Consider the following 18973-nt stretch of genomic DNA (forward strand, 5'->3'; position numbering starts at 1 on the left):
GCAGGACCATCTTGAATGAGATGGGAAATTGATTCAGTTGTTCATCCAGCAGGAGCCAATTAAATAGTGCATTCTTGACTTGTATTAGTTTTATAAATCCTGCCTTCTTTCTCTTGAGGGACAGTTGACGTTGCCTTTCAAAGTCTGATTTAAAAGGCAAGGTGCATTTATTTGTACTGCTCTTTCAACAACAAGACAAGACAACGTGCTTTACCTAAGGCTGATAGACAAGACATAAAAGACACACAAAGTCACATCAGAGTCCTTGCTTCAGTTTGAGCCTTTCGTGTATTGGTGTACATTTGATTCACAGAGGTAAATGTCAGTTTCTCTAAAAGATATTAACTGGTGATGAATTATGTTAACAGCAACAGCAGAAATGGTTTGTACGTAGAGAAAAAGGTCCGTCTTTGTAGGAATCCTATCAGTAATGTTGTCAGACACTTATAGTAACAACCTGAGTCTGTCAGTGGCAAAAACTAGAACTTTAGTGGATGTACTTTGCAGCAGCTGTTCATGGCTGCTGGATACACTGTTCTTTCTTCTTCCTATCAATCATTTACATCCAAAAAATAAGGCCCAGGTTCACAATTAAAAGTTGAGATTGAAGGTTCTCAGTTAGGACTGAACTGTCAGTCTGTACTAGATTAAAGTTAGGAAAACATCAGCTTCATGCTCATTGATATGTGCGTTTGGTAGAAGATGGGCCACAAACTCTGGTCTTATCAAAGTCACTTTGTAAGCTGAACTGTCACCCTCCAATTCTCCCTACGACTTTTTGTGGTGCTCGTCTGTCACAGAAAAATAAAACTTCTCTTGATTGGCTTATCCCCAGTTATTGAACGTGTGACAATCTTGAGCCACTGTATCTGTAACCATCAAAACACCTTTAAACCCTCCTTGACCCACAGCAGGAGACGGACATGTCCCGTCCCTGAATCGACTCCCTCCCGCCGGCCTGATTGGTATTCCAGCAGCGAAGGAGGCATTCATCATCATCCTCCTCAGCCTGGGCTGATATTCCTCCCTGTCACACATCATCATAAATACATTTTGATGAGGTCACTGGTGGCGTGTGCACGTACTCTCACACACACATACACACGATAGACGTGCACACATTCCCACACAGATAAACAACACAGGACTTCAGACAGTGCATGTCTAGTTCAGCGTAGCTCAAACAGACAGCCCAGATGTTGCGGAGACTGAACGTACGGCGTGCTACAGTAATTAGGATGCCTGTGCTGTGCGCTGCAGTATTGATATGCAGTCCATGTCTGGATAAAAAATTCTGTTTGGTCTCGCTGGCTTTGGCTCAGTGCTTCGCAGGGAATCATCTCCCTCTCACTCCCCCTCTGTTTCTTCATTTCTCTGTTTTTCTGGTCTTTTCTCAAGCTTTCAAACCGGTGCTCGGTTTAATTTTCGTCAGGTTCATTGGCACGAATGAATGGAAGAGCACCGACTTTTCCAAGAGCATTTCTCAGTGCATCAAAAAGCTGTTCGTATTTTTGCATTTGGCGTAAAAGTAGACCTGTCATAGAAGTCATGGGGCTGTAAACATGAAAAATGGAATGAGTAGATGCCAGGAAATAGTACAGATAGAAGAAATGAAGCCACAGAACTTAGACATTACGTTAGATGAGGTTGCTGTTTTCCAATGAGACAATAAAACTAGCTTAAATCTCACATGTTGAATTTAAAGAATAGTAGTTTTCAACATGTGAAAGTGTTTTTCTTTTAGGTTAAAGTTAATTAATTAATTAAAGACAATATACAGTCTAAAGTATGCATGGTATATGTGTATATATCTACATGATAGAGCGATCTAACTGTCCATATAGGAGCTCACTATCTCTCAGAGAGAGCAAGCGATGATGAAATATTAAGTAAGAGAGAGACTGAGAGAGCAGAGTAAAAATACATCATTGTGCAGAACAGTTCTGTTTGTTTGAGTGGGAAGTACGATTAAAGGATAACTCCAGTGTTTTTCGTGGTTTTGCAAATGGTGTAAATCATTTATATGGACAAAAATCTTTGGAACCGGTGCAAAAAAGCAGTGTTCTTGGCAACAGCTGCTGCAATGTAATCCAATGGACATCAAAGTACATCCACTAATAGTCTTGTTTTTGCCTCTGACATGCCTATGTGGAAGAAGTATTTAGGTACTTAACATAACATAGTCAGTATCCTTCAAAATCTGACAAAAAAAAATCAATATTGAAGGTTTTAATCGAATGAAAATGTGCACTAGTTGCCAACAAATTTTTCAATAGTAGAAATTTAAAACTTTATCTTCTCACCATTTGAAAAAGAAAAAGGCAAATGATATGATGAGGTCACCTCTATACCATTTTGAGTCATAACTTTTTTAAAATAAATAATCATCAGTGGATTTAATTATGGACTCATGACAGAGTGGAGTCTTTGTGTTTGTGAGCAGCACCTCAGTTATAACTTGCTCTGCTGCCTTTGCGCAGAGGGAACCTTCATGCTGTGAAGCGCAGTGGGCTGAAGTAGTTTGATCCCTTTTTATCTTCTGGTCCTTGACTGAAGAAGCCAGAGCTCAGCGTGGGAAGCTAAAAGAGGGAATAAGCAAAGAGGGAGGCGAGGATTCGGGTTTAAATCAAGTGGCTGTGTCTCTCAGCGTCCATTTTTCTGAGGGTCTTTCAGAAGTAAAGCAAAAAGGTTTTGAATGTGGCTGCTGAAATGTTGATAGCTGATCACTGGATTTTGCATATACTATACACTGATCAGCCGTAACATTAAAACCACCTTGGCAGTAGATTCTTTGGCTCTTGCGGGTTGTGGGGTGGGGCCTCTGTGGATCTGGCTTGTTCCGGATCATCCCACAGATTGGGATTGTCCTGCTGGAGGAGGCCCCTGCCATTGGGGAGTGTTGTCGCAATGAGGTGGTGTGTTTGGTCTGCACCAATGTTTAGGTACATTTCCACCTTGGAACTGCACCACACCAATGACAGTCTCAGAAACATGGATTCACAAGCTAACAAGCTAATGGTAAACGATAAAGTGATAACTACATTTAACATTCGGATACATCCTCTAGTGGCAGATTTTGGCTCACATCAGACTCATCATCGGATTCTGATTTAGAGACTTTTTATGTGGGAAAACCGTGTTAAACAAAATATTAACCATAGCAGTTTAGATGGGAACTTTAAATCAAATTGGTTTTACTATGTTCAGGAGAAAAGACCAATTCCCACTTTTTAGTTGGGAAATTTTCCAAATAGTTTTGGGTTTTTAAACAAATGATTTTCAAAAACTTATAGGACCATTTTTTGTCTACTATTTAACTACTGTTTACTTCTTCTTGAAGATAATTTTGCAGTGTAAAAACATCATACAAAATCAGTTTTTGCTGTCACAACGTTCGCAGCCGTAAAACATACATAACACTAAAACACCCACTATAAGGATAAAGTTCTACTGAATTAAACTGAAGTGAGCCCTCAAACTGAACACAAAGGGACAGTGAATGACACACAGGCTGTACCTACATGCATCTCTATTTAGATTCACCACACATCCTTCTCCCTGCATCATTTCATGCTCCGACCACTCAAAGTAAAGATTCCCTCCGGGCAGAACAGTAAATAGCGTTTGATGTTGTTGAACAGCAGCCGAGCCTCATGAAAGAGGTAAATGTGAAGTATTTGAGGCACGGTGGGAGCTTTGAAACATCAGGCGTACCAGGCTGAAACATCTAAACGTAGCTCCAAATAAGAGGGTGAAACGACCTAAAAACGAATGTTAAGGTGTGGGAGTCGTCTTTTTTTTCTCTCTCTTCAAAGAGAGGCAGTATGTTGTGGTGGGTAGTTTGAAATGATCTGGGTCCTGTGTACTGGTTCTGGTGGATTTTCAGTGTGTATTTGTGAAGTGTGTCAGATCAGCACAAACATCGATTTCCTGCAGGAAGTTAGTGATAGATCATCCAACCACAAATACATATGAGGGTTTTAATTCTCTTGTGGTAACTCCTTGCAGTAGATTTCTAAATGCTGCATGTATAAATAGTTTGATAGATATAAAATAATACAGTGTCTGGAATTCATCATCAGGCAACTATTTTGTAATCATGTTAGCCAACTTGCTGTCCATCTGAGAGTAGCATTCATTATTTATAAGCCTGAGGACAAATAATCATATCTAGAGGATTTACCTTCAGTTCAGCTTCAGCCTGAAATTGAAGTGGCTCGAGTAGCTGCAAAATATTCTGTTTCTGCTGTTTTCTTTTCTGGCCCTTGTTTCTTCGAACATTAAATCAAATGTCAACCAGCTTTCGACTGTAAGACAACCCTTAGCTTGTACAGTATTTTTTAATTCACCAGCAACGTTACTTTTCTCCACAGAGGAGTCAGTTTCATCAATAATTTCACCAGTTTCCAGCTCAAATGAAAATTAATCACTTACACCTCAACTGACTACTTCTTGTACTTCAGCTTCAACCGACATTTCGACTACTTTAATTACTTCAACTCTGACACTTTGACTGTTTGAAGTACTTCAGCTTTAACTATTAACTGCCAAACAACATTTCAGAAGTAAATAATTGTTACTCAGTTTCCAGTTCCTTTTCTCTGCCTTCTTAGCTAACTCATGTGTAATAATCCTTATTATCCTCATGTATTATAACAGTGTGGTGTCTAATAGAACTAATAACATAATTAACCCCGGTCTCTGTCATGTATCCACACAGTCTGAACTGGTCCTGACTGTCAGAACCCCCATTAAAATGTTTTTAACAGCAGGATGTGTGTGGGGGTGTGGGGGTACTAACCAGGCCTTCCTTCCCCCCTCCTCGATCCCCCCCGTTTTCTCACATCCCAGAGAACCACTCTGCCCCTCCAGATGTCACCGGCTACACCAACAACACCGCCAACACCACCGCCACCGATGGGATCCAGGTGGAGAGAGCCCCCGGCGCCGGCACCGCAGCCCAGAGGCAGACACCCAAGTACGGCAACGCCGAGCTGATGGAGACCGGAGACGGTGAGTTACTATCCTCTAATATGACTTGAAACTTTATTTATTCAGTGATTCTCACTCTTTTCAAGGTGAAACATCTCTGAAAAGGCACTTAGACGAGTTTAGACTTAAACTTTCCTCTAAAACTTATGAAGCTATCTTATTTTGTTGAAGCTTTTTGGCAACCTGTAGCACCTCTTAAAGGGAAAATCAACTTAATATCTACCCAAGTTTATTTAGAGTCAACTGTGAAAATCTTTTATGAGATAAACATGAGCAGTTCATAAAAACTTGACTTGTCACACGTGACTTGTCAAACAGGTGAATCTTGCCTTGGATGCTCTAAAGTTTTGTTGTTTTAACATCAACACAAGCTGTGATCAGATCCTGGTCAGATTTTTTTATCACTGAAAAGGTGAATCCAGATATTTCCTCAGCGATGACTTAGGACACCAGTTTGCTGATTCATAGTTTCACGAGTCCGTCTCTGGAGGAACATGAAGCTGCAGCAGACGGAGTTATTCATCAGACTCTATGATTGATGCAGCCGTGGACCAAGTTGAGATGTTGAACGCAGCTCGCAGCTCGATGGATCAGGTGCCAGAGTTCACAGATGGGAGCTTATCGGGATGTTTGTGTAAAAGAGACACAACAAAGCTGAGGCTCTGTTTCAAAGCGCTGAGAGGATTTCATCAGAGAGTCTAAATCTTTTTTATTGTTGCAGTGGGTCCTCAGCCTTTTGTGTTGTCAGAGATGAGCTTTAGTCAAACCAAGTTGTATCATAAACTGTTTGTCTTTGGATTTTTGAGGATTTATCTTTTGATTCACTGTGTGGGAGCAGAGATTTCTCTGAGGTCTGTTTCCCTCTGTTTGTTCCCTCTAACAGTTTTTAGATATCAACATATTACCTTTTCGGGGAGGATTTTTTTTGCCCCATTTATCTGGCATTTAACTATGATTACTGGCCTGTGAAACGGGTACAATGTGTAATCAAATACACACTAAATCTGTTCCAGAAAGACTTGACTTTGATTTCGGACCAGATCGAGAGTAACAGGCAGTTCAGTCTTCATTCCTTTACTCACCAAGAGCTGTCTCCATTGGTTCTTCTACTGAGGTTAGCATGCTAACCAGCTAGCTCCTGCCTGTCTCATCAGGTAATATCACTTACTTATCGTGAGTCACTGTATTATCCAGTCTGCCTTCAGTCCAACATGAGAGGATGAAGAAGTAGGATGTATTCTAACCTCTTGTCTTGTAAACACGAGGATGGATGAAGCTCTTGGTAAATAAACATCTGTTGATGCTAACGTTAGCTATGTAGCAATAGCAAAAACTTACATATAGCACCTTTAAGATACAAGACAATAGAATTATCACCAAAAAAACGAATGAAAGAGTTAATTGCATCATCTGTCTGAGAGTCATGTTTCAGGTCTGTTGATTGCTCATTCAAGGAAATGTGCCGTTTTAATGTAGATTTAAATCTTTGGGGATGTTTTTGTGTATCAGAGATGAAGCAGCGGGATGCACTCGTTGGAACGTGAAAGCGACGACCACTTCACACGTGCACCTGTGAAAGCACAATTAGGACTGCACATTAAAGTGTGTGTCTGTGTGTGTGTTTCCCTGCTCTGCAGGTGTTCCAGTCAGCAGCAGAGTTTCAGCCAAAATCCAGCAACTCGTCAACACTCTGAAGAGACCCAAACGGCCGCCGTTAAGAGAGTTTTTTGTCGACGACTTCGAGGAGCTCCTGGAGGGTAACGGCTTCATTGTCTTTTAAAAATATTCCAGATTTAATGCCAGTTGTGGCATTGCTGATGGCAGTAATAACCGTAAATACAGTGATACATGTGACTGACAGTAAGGCCTCAGTGGGGAGTTAGAGCATCCAGAACTTCTGGTTAAGTTGCTGTAAATATTAAAGTTTCGCAGATGAAAAATAATCTGCACGGACAAATCACCATCGCCAAAACCCCATCTCCTGATGTCTGCAGTGCTGTGACAGCTGATTCCAACTGATGAATATTTCCTTTTGTTTTCTCGTGTCAAAAGCTGCAGAGCCAGAGGTTGATTAATAATTTAAGCATGAATAGCAAATGTTGGAAAGGCTCAGTTTGCTTCCGCGTGTCGTTAAGATGCATTAACTTGGTATTTTGCCTGATTAAAAGCTCATTTCCTTCCTGTGAACATTCTCTGTGATACAACATTTACCCCATGGATTTATCATCGCTGTATCATTCTTCAGGCCTGTGCTATTCAATCAAATCAAAGTTAATTCATAATGAGGGGACAACATGATTATTTGATCAAAAAAATACTGTATTATCAGCATGATGTTGTATTTCTGAGCTGCCTAAAGTTCATCCACCAGATAAATTATTCCTCTTTTATGGGTAGCATTATTCTTACAGCGGTAATCTTTAACATTCAAAGCAGAATTGTTCATATTGTCAGGTTTATTGCATCAGGATGTTGGTATAAACGACCATATGTCAATCCATGTGCATGAAAACACTCCTGTAAAGGAAAAGGAAAATAAAAATGAGTTACTTTTGATATTTCATGTTGATTTTCCCGTCGATGATCGACAAAAATTCATCGAATGATTCTGTATTGTGTACAGTAGAAGGGATATGCCTCACAATATGGAAAGATCAACTTTGACAATAAGAACAAACATTGAATATCACCTCTTTATCCCTCATGAATGTTTCGGATCTAAATTCTAATCTTACTGTCCCCTCCATTTTCTCCTCCAGTCCAGCAGCCAGACCCCAACCAGCCCAAGGCCGAGGGGGCCCAGATGGTGGCCATGCGGGGCGAGCAGCTGGGCGTGGTGACCAACTGGCCTCCATCTCTGGAGGCGGCCCTGCAGAGGTGGGGCACCATCTCCCCGAAGGCGCCCTGCCTCACCACGATGGACACCAACGGCAAACCGCTCTACGTGCTGACCTACGGTAAGCAGAGCAAGAAATAATAAAAATAGTCATGCTGGATGTACTCTTACATTTTTTCTCTCTGGCTTTGGGCTTTTAGCACTTTTTATTGATACTTTTACCATGTTTTTCTGCAAAAAAACTTTTTCACTCAGTGAAAAGAACCATCAATAATTAATGTTCTAGTTTTTGTTGGAGTTTAAATTACAACACCGAAGCTCTTCTACACATAAATACACACATCTGACAGCCCACATGACTCTTCTGCAGCCGAAATCAATCATCAGAGTCAATCAGTCCCCAATACACCGTCCCAACAAACTGATCAATGCTATGAAAACTGCCTTTTTCCCATACAGTATGGATACATCAGGGGTTTTTCTCTGAATTGCATCCTGTCTTTGGTGGCACATATGGTGGCTTCCTCAAGCTGATTAACTGAAGCACCAAACAATGTTTAACACCCGCTGTGTGAGCATAATTCCACTAATGGCAGCCAGACAGAGTGCTAAGCACATTAGCAAAGTGTGAAAAAGACACTTTTAAGAAAGCTGCTCTGCAGCAGAGACAGACGGGGAAGTTTATTATCCCAAAGGACCAGGTTTTCAGAATGTGTTTTTAAATGAATTGTTTTCTCTGGAATGTATCCTGAGTGAGTTACAGGACAGTCTGTAACTTTCATTTCAACCTCCATAAGAAACGTCCTGTTTGTGCTTTACCCACTGATACGACCCTACAGGAGTGTCTCAAGAATTTGTGACCCCTACCTGTGGCAGGAGACATGCTGCAGATAAAATGAAGAAATCAGTAAATAACCCTTTATGATGTGACGATGCTGCGGTGAAAGCTTGGTTAGATTTAGATTTAGACACAAAAACAACTTTAGATTTAGAGATAGATCAGGGTTTGGGTTGAAATTTGTGTTAAAGGTTGGTTAAAGGTGCTATGTGTACATTTTTGCTAACGCTACTTAGCCAACATTAGCATTAACAGCTGTTTACTTGCTAAGAGCTTCAGCCATGGTTACGTTAAAGACTAAAGGTTAGAGTACACCCTCTGTTGGACTGAGGACAGACTGGACACTACAATGAGTCGCTACTGAAAATTGAGACGGGATGTAGAGTTAGCTGATTAGCATGCTAATTTCAATAGAAGTGATAGAACCTACCCACCCTCTTTAGACTGAATGTAATCTGGATCTCAGTTTTGTATTGGATCTTGGTTACGAGGATGCGAGTGGACCCGTGAGCCATTAATCTCCCAGTTTGTAGAATATAATTGTGAATGAAAGAAATGCACACACTGCAGTGTACACAATAACAAAGTAGTCCGATAATCCATCTGGACTCGTGGTGATGTTATCAACAAGCAAATTTACCTACATTAGAGGCGACTGCTGCAGGAAACTGTGACACAGAATACAAAGTAAACATGGAGGAAAACAAGCCTGAAGTGAGAAGACAAACACACAGCATGATAAAAAGTAATATGAAACGATACAAAACATGTATCAACCGTCTGCAGCAGCTCCCTAAACACATTCACTGCAGCTGAATCACATCACATCCTCACCCCCGGGGTTCGGTTTAGGTCACCATCCAAACTGGAACGAGCTCCTTTGTTCTGAACGGCTGTGGATCCGAGTTATCCATCTCCACGAACAGCAGCGGAGAAAATGGCCTGTGGTCCACAGGGGGTGTAAAGAGATTTTTAGCTGCAAGCGAACAGAGCTTCCTCTCTCAGGTTCTTGTGAATTTAGAGTTGTAGAGAATGAAGTGATACCGAGAGGACGCCTCATATCACACAGGCTGCAAACAAAGGAAGTGGAAGGAACGTTCAGATCCTTTACCTCAAACTACAACATGTCCTTGAATAACTTTAATACAAATAAAAGTCTGCTCTTCTTTTCCATCAGCAGGAAAATTGAAATCAGGAACTAATAGTGTAAGGGAGAGCAGACTTTAAAGGTCCTGACCTTCCCCCACAGTTTTCATCAACCTATTGGAGCAGGCTGCTCCACAGCTTTTATTGTCATGAAGGAGAAGAGAAAGATTTTTATGTTTTTCTATCAGCTGAAGAAGAAGAAGAGAGAATGAAGAAAAGTAAGGAGGAAGAACATAAGGAAAGAGTAGAGGCAAAAATGAAAGGACTGCAAAAGAAGAGGTAAAACAGAAGGGCTAAAAGGTAAACGAAGGATGGAAAAGGGGAAAAGAAGTGAGGAAAGTGAATGTGAGAAAAGAAAGGAAAAAGGTTAAAGATTAAAAGAAGGGATTAAAAGAGGAAAAGAATAAGGAAGGACAATAAAAATGACGAAAAACAGTAAAAAGGAATGAAAGGAGGATGAAAGAAAGTGGAAGTTGAAAAGAGAAAGACAGTAGATGTTTACACGTTTCAGAGAGGACTGTTGTGGAAACTGCAGATTGGTCGGGAGCTTTCACGCACACTTGACTACACACAATCATACACACAATCATTAAGCCACAGGATTGATGTGAACAGGCAGCAACTTTATCACCAGAGCATCAACTCTCTTCAAACAGGCGTACAGTTTGTGAGTGTGTGTGTGTGTGTGTGTGTGTGTGTGTGTGTGAACAAACTGATTTGCGAGGAGCTGATGATGAGGCGATGTTAACGCTCACCAGACTGTGAAATGTCTCCAGCCAGCGCTCAGGAGTCCTCCGCCGGAGAGACGACGACGCGGTGAGACGGTGTGGTGTGTGTGCTGCTGACTCTCTCCATCCTCCTTTATCTTTCATTCCTGCGGTGTCGTCTCTTTGATGTCGGCCGACAAGGACAAACTTGTTTTGTTTTACTTCCTGTCGAGTCGTCCTCCCCCTCCCGCCTCTGTAGAACAGAGAGAATTCATGATACAGAATTCTCCCGCTGTCCTTAAACTCAACCCTCACCACGCTGCACTGCAGATAACCCCACAGAACTGGCAGGAGAGAAACAGGTTTCTATTCAGATTTTGAAAAAAAAGAAAAGTTTAAAGAGAGCCAGAAGTTTCTGAGCGAGCTTTGATCTCTTGTAAACATCACAGTCGATGTTATTTACCAACAAATCATGTTATCGATTTCTGTTCAGCATGTGGAGGACACATGGACTGTGTGTGTGCTGTGTTTTGATCTGTTTCTTCGATTGTTTGTGTGTAAATCTGCTTTTGTTTGAAGTGTTTTCTCTAAACTACAGATCCTGTCTCTAAAACCAGAAACTTTTAAAACTGCCAAGACCTTTTATAATGTCGCCACACACCTCTCCAGGACTGGCCTCCTACATCCATCCATTATCTGTACTGCTCATAAACATGGATTCAGACAGCCTGGGTTTCATTCGACACATATCTGAGGAACTGATCTCGTCAACTTGCAGGTTGAGGCAAAAGAAACCTGAAACTTCATTAGCACAGCCGCTAACGCTTTGTCAGCCACGGACAGGTACAAGACAAATAAAAGACGCTAATCACACCTTGCATTCTGACACGTCCCCTGGTCGCCAACTTTGGTCCCACATATGCCCGATTGGATTGGGGTCTTTCTGGGGAAGGCCCCTGCCATTGGGGAGTGTTGTTGCCATGAGGGGAGTGCTTGGTCTGCAGCAATGTTTAGGTCTTGTTTTATTTCTGTTTTGTTCCTGGAGTCGTTCTGTGAGAGTAGCTGCTGTTTTTAAACGGTGAATATCTAATTTCATTAAATTAAACTCCCTGATTCTGTTTTCTTTCTCCTCCTCTTGGTTTCAGAGGACAAAAGGCTGCTGGATGATTGAGTAACGTCATCCTAAAATAAAAAACAGACTCCGGCTCTGCACAGACACACTGATTACTCTCTGATTTGGACACAGTTCAGCTGGAGAGACGCTTTCTAAAATACCAGCAGGAGTCATCTCCTCTGATTGAAGGAGGATGACGAGCGTGTTTTCCAGCTGGAGGATGGCTGCTTGTCACTTCCAGGGTTAGGCCCACCATTACTGCTGAAGAGCCCTTGAACCAGGACTCCCAACCCTGCTTCAGGGTCACTGCTGTACATCTTACACCTACAGATGTTGATTTTTGCCATCCATGGATGTCGGTGTGTTGTCAGCGTGGCTTAAAGCATAACACAAATAAGAAATGAATATGATATTTAAGGTTATTCACTAGACTTCGACTGCTTATGCTGACAGGGAGTGTTGGCAACTCGCTCTGAACCGTTTTAAGTAGAGCACGTTCAATCACATTACAGCTTTGTCTCTAGAGTTTCAGTTCACCAGTGACACAACATTTCTGCCTCTTTCAGACCTTTAAAATGTCACCCTGTTGAAGTGACCCACTGTGGGTGGGACCAGATGCTCCACTCGTCACTCTGGCAGCAGGTTTTAATGAATCAGGCTGAAGTCAGCAGCACGTGGCCGAGAGGACTGTGGTGTGAACGATAACAACATAAGAAGGGTTTTAATCCAAAATCAGATTCTTCCCACATCTGGAAAAATGGACGCATTCACTTTAAACATAAATAACAAAATATCAACATATCTCTTTGATATAATAATCTTTTGATGATACTTTATGTAAGTACATGTTAATAGTGTGTTAAAGCCTGTAAGCAAATGACTTGAATTCATGGCTTGAATTTCAGAGAAAATCTGTTTTTTTTTCTCGCAACTTTATGACTTAAATCTCAGAAATCAAGGACGAATTGAGGAGACTTTTTGTGGTCAAAGGTCAAAGGTCAGTGTGACCTCACAAAACCCACGTTTGGCCTCTTGAATGTGATCTCTGAAGACCGCTTCAAGGGGATTTGATGGTCAAAGTTGGACAAAACATGTTTTTTTGCCATAATTTAAGGAGTCACACACCCACAATGCACCGCTGTACCTGGTATCACTAATGAAGTCTAAATGAAAAAATCCTCTTTATTCTCCTTGAGGTCGTTTTCTGAGTCCTTTAACTCTGAATTCAGTAATTAAATTCTTTTTTTTTTTAAATTACACTTGTTAAATCTCGTCGGCTGTCATTGAATCACTGTTGCTCTGCCTTTGTTTGCAGTTTATTTTTTTCTCTCTAACAGTCTATTTTCCTCGAGGGATCCCAGAGCTTCCCTTTTCTTCAATTCATTAGCTCTGACAAACATCAGAAAAACCTCATTTAGTGTGAAAAACAATGAGGAACTCACACTGGGTTGCTCATGCATAATATCTGCATCTGCCAGTCTGAATTAGATGGGGGGGGGTAAAGGATGAAAACTGATTCTATTGTTGTGAGGTGAGCTGACTTCAACCTGCAGGGAAATGAAACTGATGGGAAAGATCTGATAATAATATTATTAAACTTTATGTACAGGGAGGCATTTAACGCAAGTTATTTTACACCTTCTGTAAACATCAGCCTCCGGAGGTTCTTCAGTTCTCTCCTGTTGCCTAAAACTGCACAAATAGTAACTAAATACATTCATAGAGTTATCGCTGAGCCATTTATTTATTAAATACTGACGTGTTCCTTATGTTTCTGTGGATCCAGTTACACTGCGGTCACAAGACGGGTTCGGTTTGTGGGATGTTATGAAATCTGTATGATTATCTCCAAACAGGCCCACTCATGATGTGACATATATGGAAGTTCAAATGTGCCACGTCAGTGCAGTAATGTTTTGCATATGGAGACTCATGATCTCATCCTTTGTTCCTTTATACAGCTATTAGAAAGGTCTTTTTATGTTTTTACAGGGCACAACATAAATTACCTGACGACTCTCTGATCTCCTGATTACATTTTTTATAAAACTTCACCTGCAGGTAAACTGTGGTCCAGGAGTGTGAAGGTGGCCTACAACCTGCTGCACAAACTGGGAACCAAACAGGAACCACTCGTCAGGCCTGGAGACCGGGTGAGTGAGAAAACACTGATTTTATTGGAGTGGACTTAGAAACCGAACTTATCTGTGAGGCCAGATACCACAAGAGAAAGTGTTTGTTTTTGGCCATTTGAGTTGACTGATCTTTTAACAAGAGTCAGAAACAGCTGGACTTACAAACATCAGACCTTTTCCTCTGTTGTCTCTTACATTTCCGTTGGTATTCAAACATCACAGAGCAGCAGTTTTTCCTGACGTCACCTCTCAGGAATTTTTTTGATCATCACTCAATGCTCTTTAAAAAAAGCTCCTGTGTGTTCTCCTTCCTTCCTCCTCTGTCTGTATAATCATCACATCATACTCAAGGCCTCTTTACCCGGCGCTCCACACCTCTCCACACATGAAAAGACGATCATGGTGAAATGGGAAAGGGTTCGGTAACAGTCCCACATGCATCTGCCTCCATGTGACACCCTCACCGCCTCTGCTCCCCTTCTTCTCGTCCCTCTTTCATCTTTATTTTAAGCTCAATTTCCCACTCAACTGGAGACTAAGTCAAGACTGGCACGAAGCCACTGTGTGTATTTTAATTACTCCACAAGTCCTTTTCCTTCTCTCTCGTTGTGAATTACAAACTGGTCTTTTTCACCATTTTACTAGAGCTTTAATAAGTTGCACACTAAAAAAATTACAGGTGTTGTTTTGTGTTTCTGATGGAGAAATGTGTCTTGCAGGATGATTACAGAAATGAGTTTTGGTGAGGGAGTGCTTAGAAAGCAGAGGGGATTTAATTACACTGAAAAACGATACAGGAGTTGTTGTTTTATGAAGGTACATTAGAGGGTTTTTGTATTTCTATGTGGTGAAACAAGCTCAAAACAGTTTCGGGAAATGAGCCCAGTGAAGAGTCAAATATGGTTTGTGGATGTGATTTGACTTTCAGAACCAAAAAAAATAGAATTTCAGGTTTCATTTAATCGTTCTTTTTTTCTATCATGTGGTGTATTTCTTAGTGGTTTCATAAAATAGATGGGCGGCATGTTCCACAGGCAGGAAATATTTTTCTCACACAACTGACAGATTTCAGTGTTTTACTCTGTTAGTGTGAACATATAATAAACAAAGAAGAACAGGCTGATGCAGTTGTTAGATCCTCCTTCAGTAGATCTGGCACTTTTTGTGGATCACCTTCTCAAATTGGGAGGTTATTCTGGAACGTAATTTAGCTCTGAGCTCTTCTACAAAAGCCTTTCTTCTTAGAAAGTTAGTGAGAGTTTGAAAGAGCGCGAGTAGAAACACAACGAGGCTGTAAAGGTGGACTGGTGAGTAGATGGGTTTTCATGTTAACGTCCCCGACAACCTCTGTAGTCTCATTTAGACACTCGTTAGCAACCGCCTTTTTTAAGACACGTAAAAGCTTCAAACATCAGGAGTGGGGGATTTACTGACCCATTTTATGTCCGAGAATAAAACCTGAAAATGTCTTGAGCTTGTGTTAAAACCACAGACCTTATTTCAGACATTTAACCAGAAAGACTTTGGGACGAGGGAACAGGAAGTGCTAACATGCTAACATGCTAACTTACTTATAGGTTGTAGGACTCATTCCTGCATCATTCACTGATGAATGCCGTTGGATCATTGTTTCCTATTTTATGGGCTATTCAGAATTGTTCTGGTAATGCATATATTAGAATAATAAAAAACAAATTGAAGCATTTGAATGCTTATTTCAAAGTCAGGCAACGGTCAAAGCTTTGACGCTGTGATGCATTCAAGTCAGCCCCAGTCAGAACCACACTAATTTAACTTCAAACATATTTGAAATTTGTGTGAGCCTTAAACATCCAAATCACAGGGAGGAAAGAGAGGAACCTTTGAAATAATGTTAGTGTGTGAAGCTGGTAATATTAGTCTGAGGGAGGAGGAGAAAGGAACCAGAGAGGACAGAGAAAGTAAAAAGAGATCAGGAGAAGAAGAAGTGTGTCCTTGCAGCAAGGATCACAACAAACCTTGGGGTCATAGTGACATAAAAGCTATGTGAACATCAATAAACCAGATAAATCCAGATCTTTTCCAGAAAGAGTTGGTACAAAAGTCCTACAGCGAGCTTTAACTATGTTAAGTATTTATAGTCTGTGACGCTGCTGAATCTCTGCAGCCTCATGTTCGCAGTAACAGAGTCATTTCCCTTCGTCTCTCGCTCGTATCATCTACAGATGAAACCTGAACGTCTCCAGTCAGACCTGCACATGTCAACATTAGTCCTGTTAAAGCATCATTACACCACTCTCATTCACTCAGGTGCACTTAGCTTATAGCTTCAACCCCTGTGCCCCCCCGACATCCACACACACACACACACACACACACACACACACAAAGTCCAGTACTGTATATGGAAGCTATTAAACAGCACTTAAGCTGAGGTTCACCGTTATCATCACAACCAGCAACTGGAGCCGAACTCGATCCAACATGGGAGGAGCAGGAGATAAAGAGTCGGCTGTGACGTTACAGAAACATGAGAGAAAATATGTTTCAGATGAGATCTCACGGTGTAGAGATGATTCACCAACGAGAAAAATGTACAGAACTAACTGTCACATGAGTAGAAGTTAAAACTTTCTGTACTCAGAAGACAGAAAATTAAAAACTTTGTGGAACTCTGTTGTGGAATAACATAGTTTAATGTTTTCCATATTCCACCTGTGTCTACTTGCGTTAGCTGTACTAACATCACCTGAATCTGGGGGTACTATAAATGCTGCATTCTCATACCTGCTGCAGAAGATACTGCCTTACATTAAATGATGTTTTTTGCAGCTGCAGTTCTTCCCTTTTTCTGCATTTGCCATGTGTTAAAGCACTCAGCCCATCCAACACATTGTCAGTCTGCATTTGCTTTGATGCAAAAAGCAGAGTCCCAGCTCAAAACCACGCATGTGGGGAAAAGCCACACTGAAATAGATGTTTATTAAATGTTAATTCAATCTTGCACCCATTGTTTTTCTTGTTTTAGAGTATATAATGAATGAGCTTTTTCTATGTCATTTCTTTTCCTTCTCATCCAAAGGTTTGTTTTCATATATGCCACCGTTATATAAGCGTTTTTGGCAGTTGAACATAAACCTCAGTGTGCCAGTTAAACCGTTTGAACTGCAGTGAAATGAACTGAAACAGAGGCAGAGAGAGAGGGAGAGACTGGGGGGAATAAACAGAGAGAAGGAGACACTCTGCCAGACAGAGATACTGGAGAAGGAAGGTAAACAGGTAGACTGGAGGAGAGTAGAAGATAATAGAAAGTAGAGGAGTTAGAAAAAGAAAACAGAAGGAAAGGAAGGAAGAGGGTTAAAGAGAGAGAGATTGACCAGATGCTCCCTCAGAGAATCAGCTTTATTCTTTTCTGATAAGACTCATTATCTGCATGGATGAATTTCTGGTTCTGTGGCGGCAGTTAGTATCAGTGATCATCTTTCAGCGTCGCAAACACACAAAACACCCTGCAAGCACTTTTTCCATATGCTCTGATACTAAATCAAAATGCTTCTGTGTCAGTATATTTCACATTTGAGGTTTTAGGCCTTTGTAGGTTGTTGTTGTTGTCTGAAGTTTGAAAATATGTTGGTGGTCCACTCTCTTTCTGCTTTATAGCCAAGATGACGACCATTGAGGGTGAGAAGTGTCCTTCGTTCCACACTCAACTTTGACCAAAAAGTGACTGTCTGTTCTCAAAATAGCAAGAGAATGGACGCACACCAGTTGATTTATTTTTATTATTTGCATCCATCCTTACTTCTCCAGAGATTTCTCTTCTTTTCACACTGTAACCTTTGTGTCCTGTCTTTCCTCCTGCCCATAGGTGGCGCTGGTCTTCCCAAACAACGATCCTGGAGCCTTCATGACAGCTTTCTACGGCTGCCTGCTGGCTGAGGTCGTCCCTGTGCCAATAGAAGTACCACTGACCAGGAAGGTAAGTGTTGAATAAGGATATTATACAACGTCAACCAAGACCTGATCAATTTAGTCCGGCACTTAATGAACATTGAATTAAAATTAAAACAGTAGCTATTTATTGGATGATGTTTCTAGGTGTCAAATGCATCAAAAAGTAAGGATGGTGACTTTACATGAACATTATAAATTGAATTGAATTGAATTGAATTATAAAGAACATTTTTAAAGCTCCTTCCTCTCCGTTCGTCCAGTCGTCTGTCCCATTTTTGTGAACGTGATATCTCAGTAACACCATGAGGGAATTTCTTCAAAATTGGTACATCCATTCACTTCGACTCAAGGACAAACTGATGCGATTTTGGTGGCTGAAGGTCAAAGGTCAAGGTCATTGTGACCTCGCCAACCACGTTTTTCAGATATTGAAAAAGTAAACACTGGAGCACCAGAAATGGTTTTAGCAGTCTGAGATTCAGCATGTGAATCTCCATCTTTGGTGTCTTCAGTGTCAATGGTGTCTGTACTTTGTAGAATATCACACTTCCTGGATTAGACAGAGGTTGACAGGTTTGGGAAGTTGTAGTTCTCAAGCGAGACACAGAAACTTTGTCTTGTCAGTTTATCCAGTAGAGTAAACTTTAGAGTTTGTTTTTGATTTGATGGTTTGCACTTTAGGGAACTATGCAGTCATTTCTTTAGTATTTTACTTTGTTACAGATCCTGTGTTATGGCTCCCAAAGATCCAGCAGCAGGCAGTTGATCAAGTCCAGTTGATAGGTGGAGAAACAGAGTGATGGAGAGTTTGTCTGTTTCCAGGTGTTCGACAAACAGCTGGACGTCAGGCAGTCAGAGAAGTTTGTTTCAATTCCTTCTGCTTCTTCTTCATGTCAAACAGTGTTATGGAGTTGAAAAGAGGACGCGCAGCAGAGTCGAACAGCGCTAATTCACACCAGTCGATGGAGTTAATTCTCCACCGGGGGATTGTATTAAAAACATGAGTCATTAGAAGCTGTGGTGGTGGTGGTGAGTCACCGTGCAGCTCTGAGCTCTGCTGAGGTGTAATCAGAGCCAAATGTCTCTGAAGAAACATCTCTGCTGCTGCCGTTGTTGTTGTAGATTTGTTTGAGTCACAGTTTGGATTGGCCATCGCCGTGAGCTGTAATGTCCTCTGGGAAGAATCAGGAAGGCTGTTGTTTACCTCAGAGTCATGCGGAGGAGCTGACCTGGACCTACAAGCATGAATTGATTAATTACAATCCAACCCAG

General features: G+C 41.2%; 1 protein-coding gene and 1 long non-coding RNA gene across 7 annotated transcripts in view; one reads left to right on the forward strand and one right to left on the reverse strand.

Moving 5' to 3' along the window:
* Positions 1-15672, reverse strand: part of LOC127142346 (uncharacterized) — a 135633-nt gene extending 119961 nt beyond the window's left edge. The window contains exon 1 of the long non-coding RNA XR_007812927.1: positions 15227-15672. This is a non-coding gene — a long non-coding RNA (uncharacterized LOC127142346). The remainder of the gene's footprint in view (positions 1-15226) is intronic.
* Positions 1-18973, forward strand: part of LOC108884788 (disco-interacting protein 2 homolog C) — a 167521-nt gene that overhangs the window by 116059 nt on the left and 32489 nt on the right. For 5 of the 6 annotated variants that reach the window (XM_051069779.1, XM_018678874.2, XM_051069780.1 and 2 more), the window contains exons 6-10: positions 4852-5013; positions 6630-6749; positions 7752-7949; positions 13695-13786; positions 17616-17726. In XM_051069779.1, the coding sequence (XP_050925736.1) occupies positions 4852-5013; positions 6630-6749; positions 7752-7949; positions 13695-13786; positions 17616-17726 (683 nt within the window). The remainder of the gene's footprint in view (positions 1-4851; positions 5014-6629; positions 6750-7751; positions 7950-13694; positions 13787-17615; positions 17727-18973) is intronic. The other variant, XM_051069781.1, reaches the window with a different exon arrangement.

This window comes from Lates calcarifer, linkage group LG4 (genome assembly GCF_001640805.2).
Source record: "Lates calcarifer isolate ASB-BC8 linkage group LG4, TLL_Latcal_v3, whole genome shotgun sequence".
Taxonomy (NCBI): Eukaryota; Metazoa; Chordata; class Actinopteri; family Centropomidae; genus Lates; species Lates calcarifer.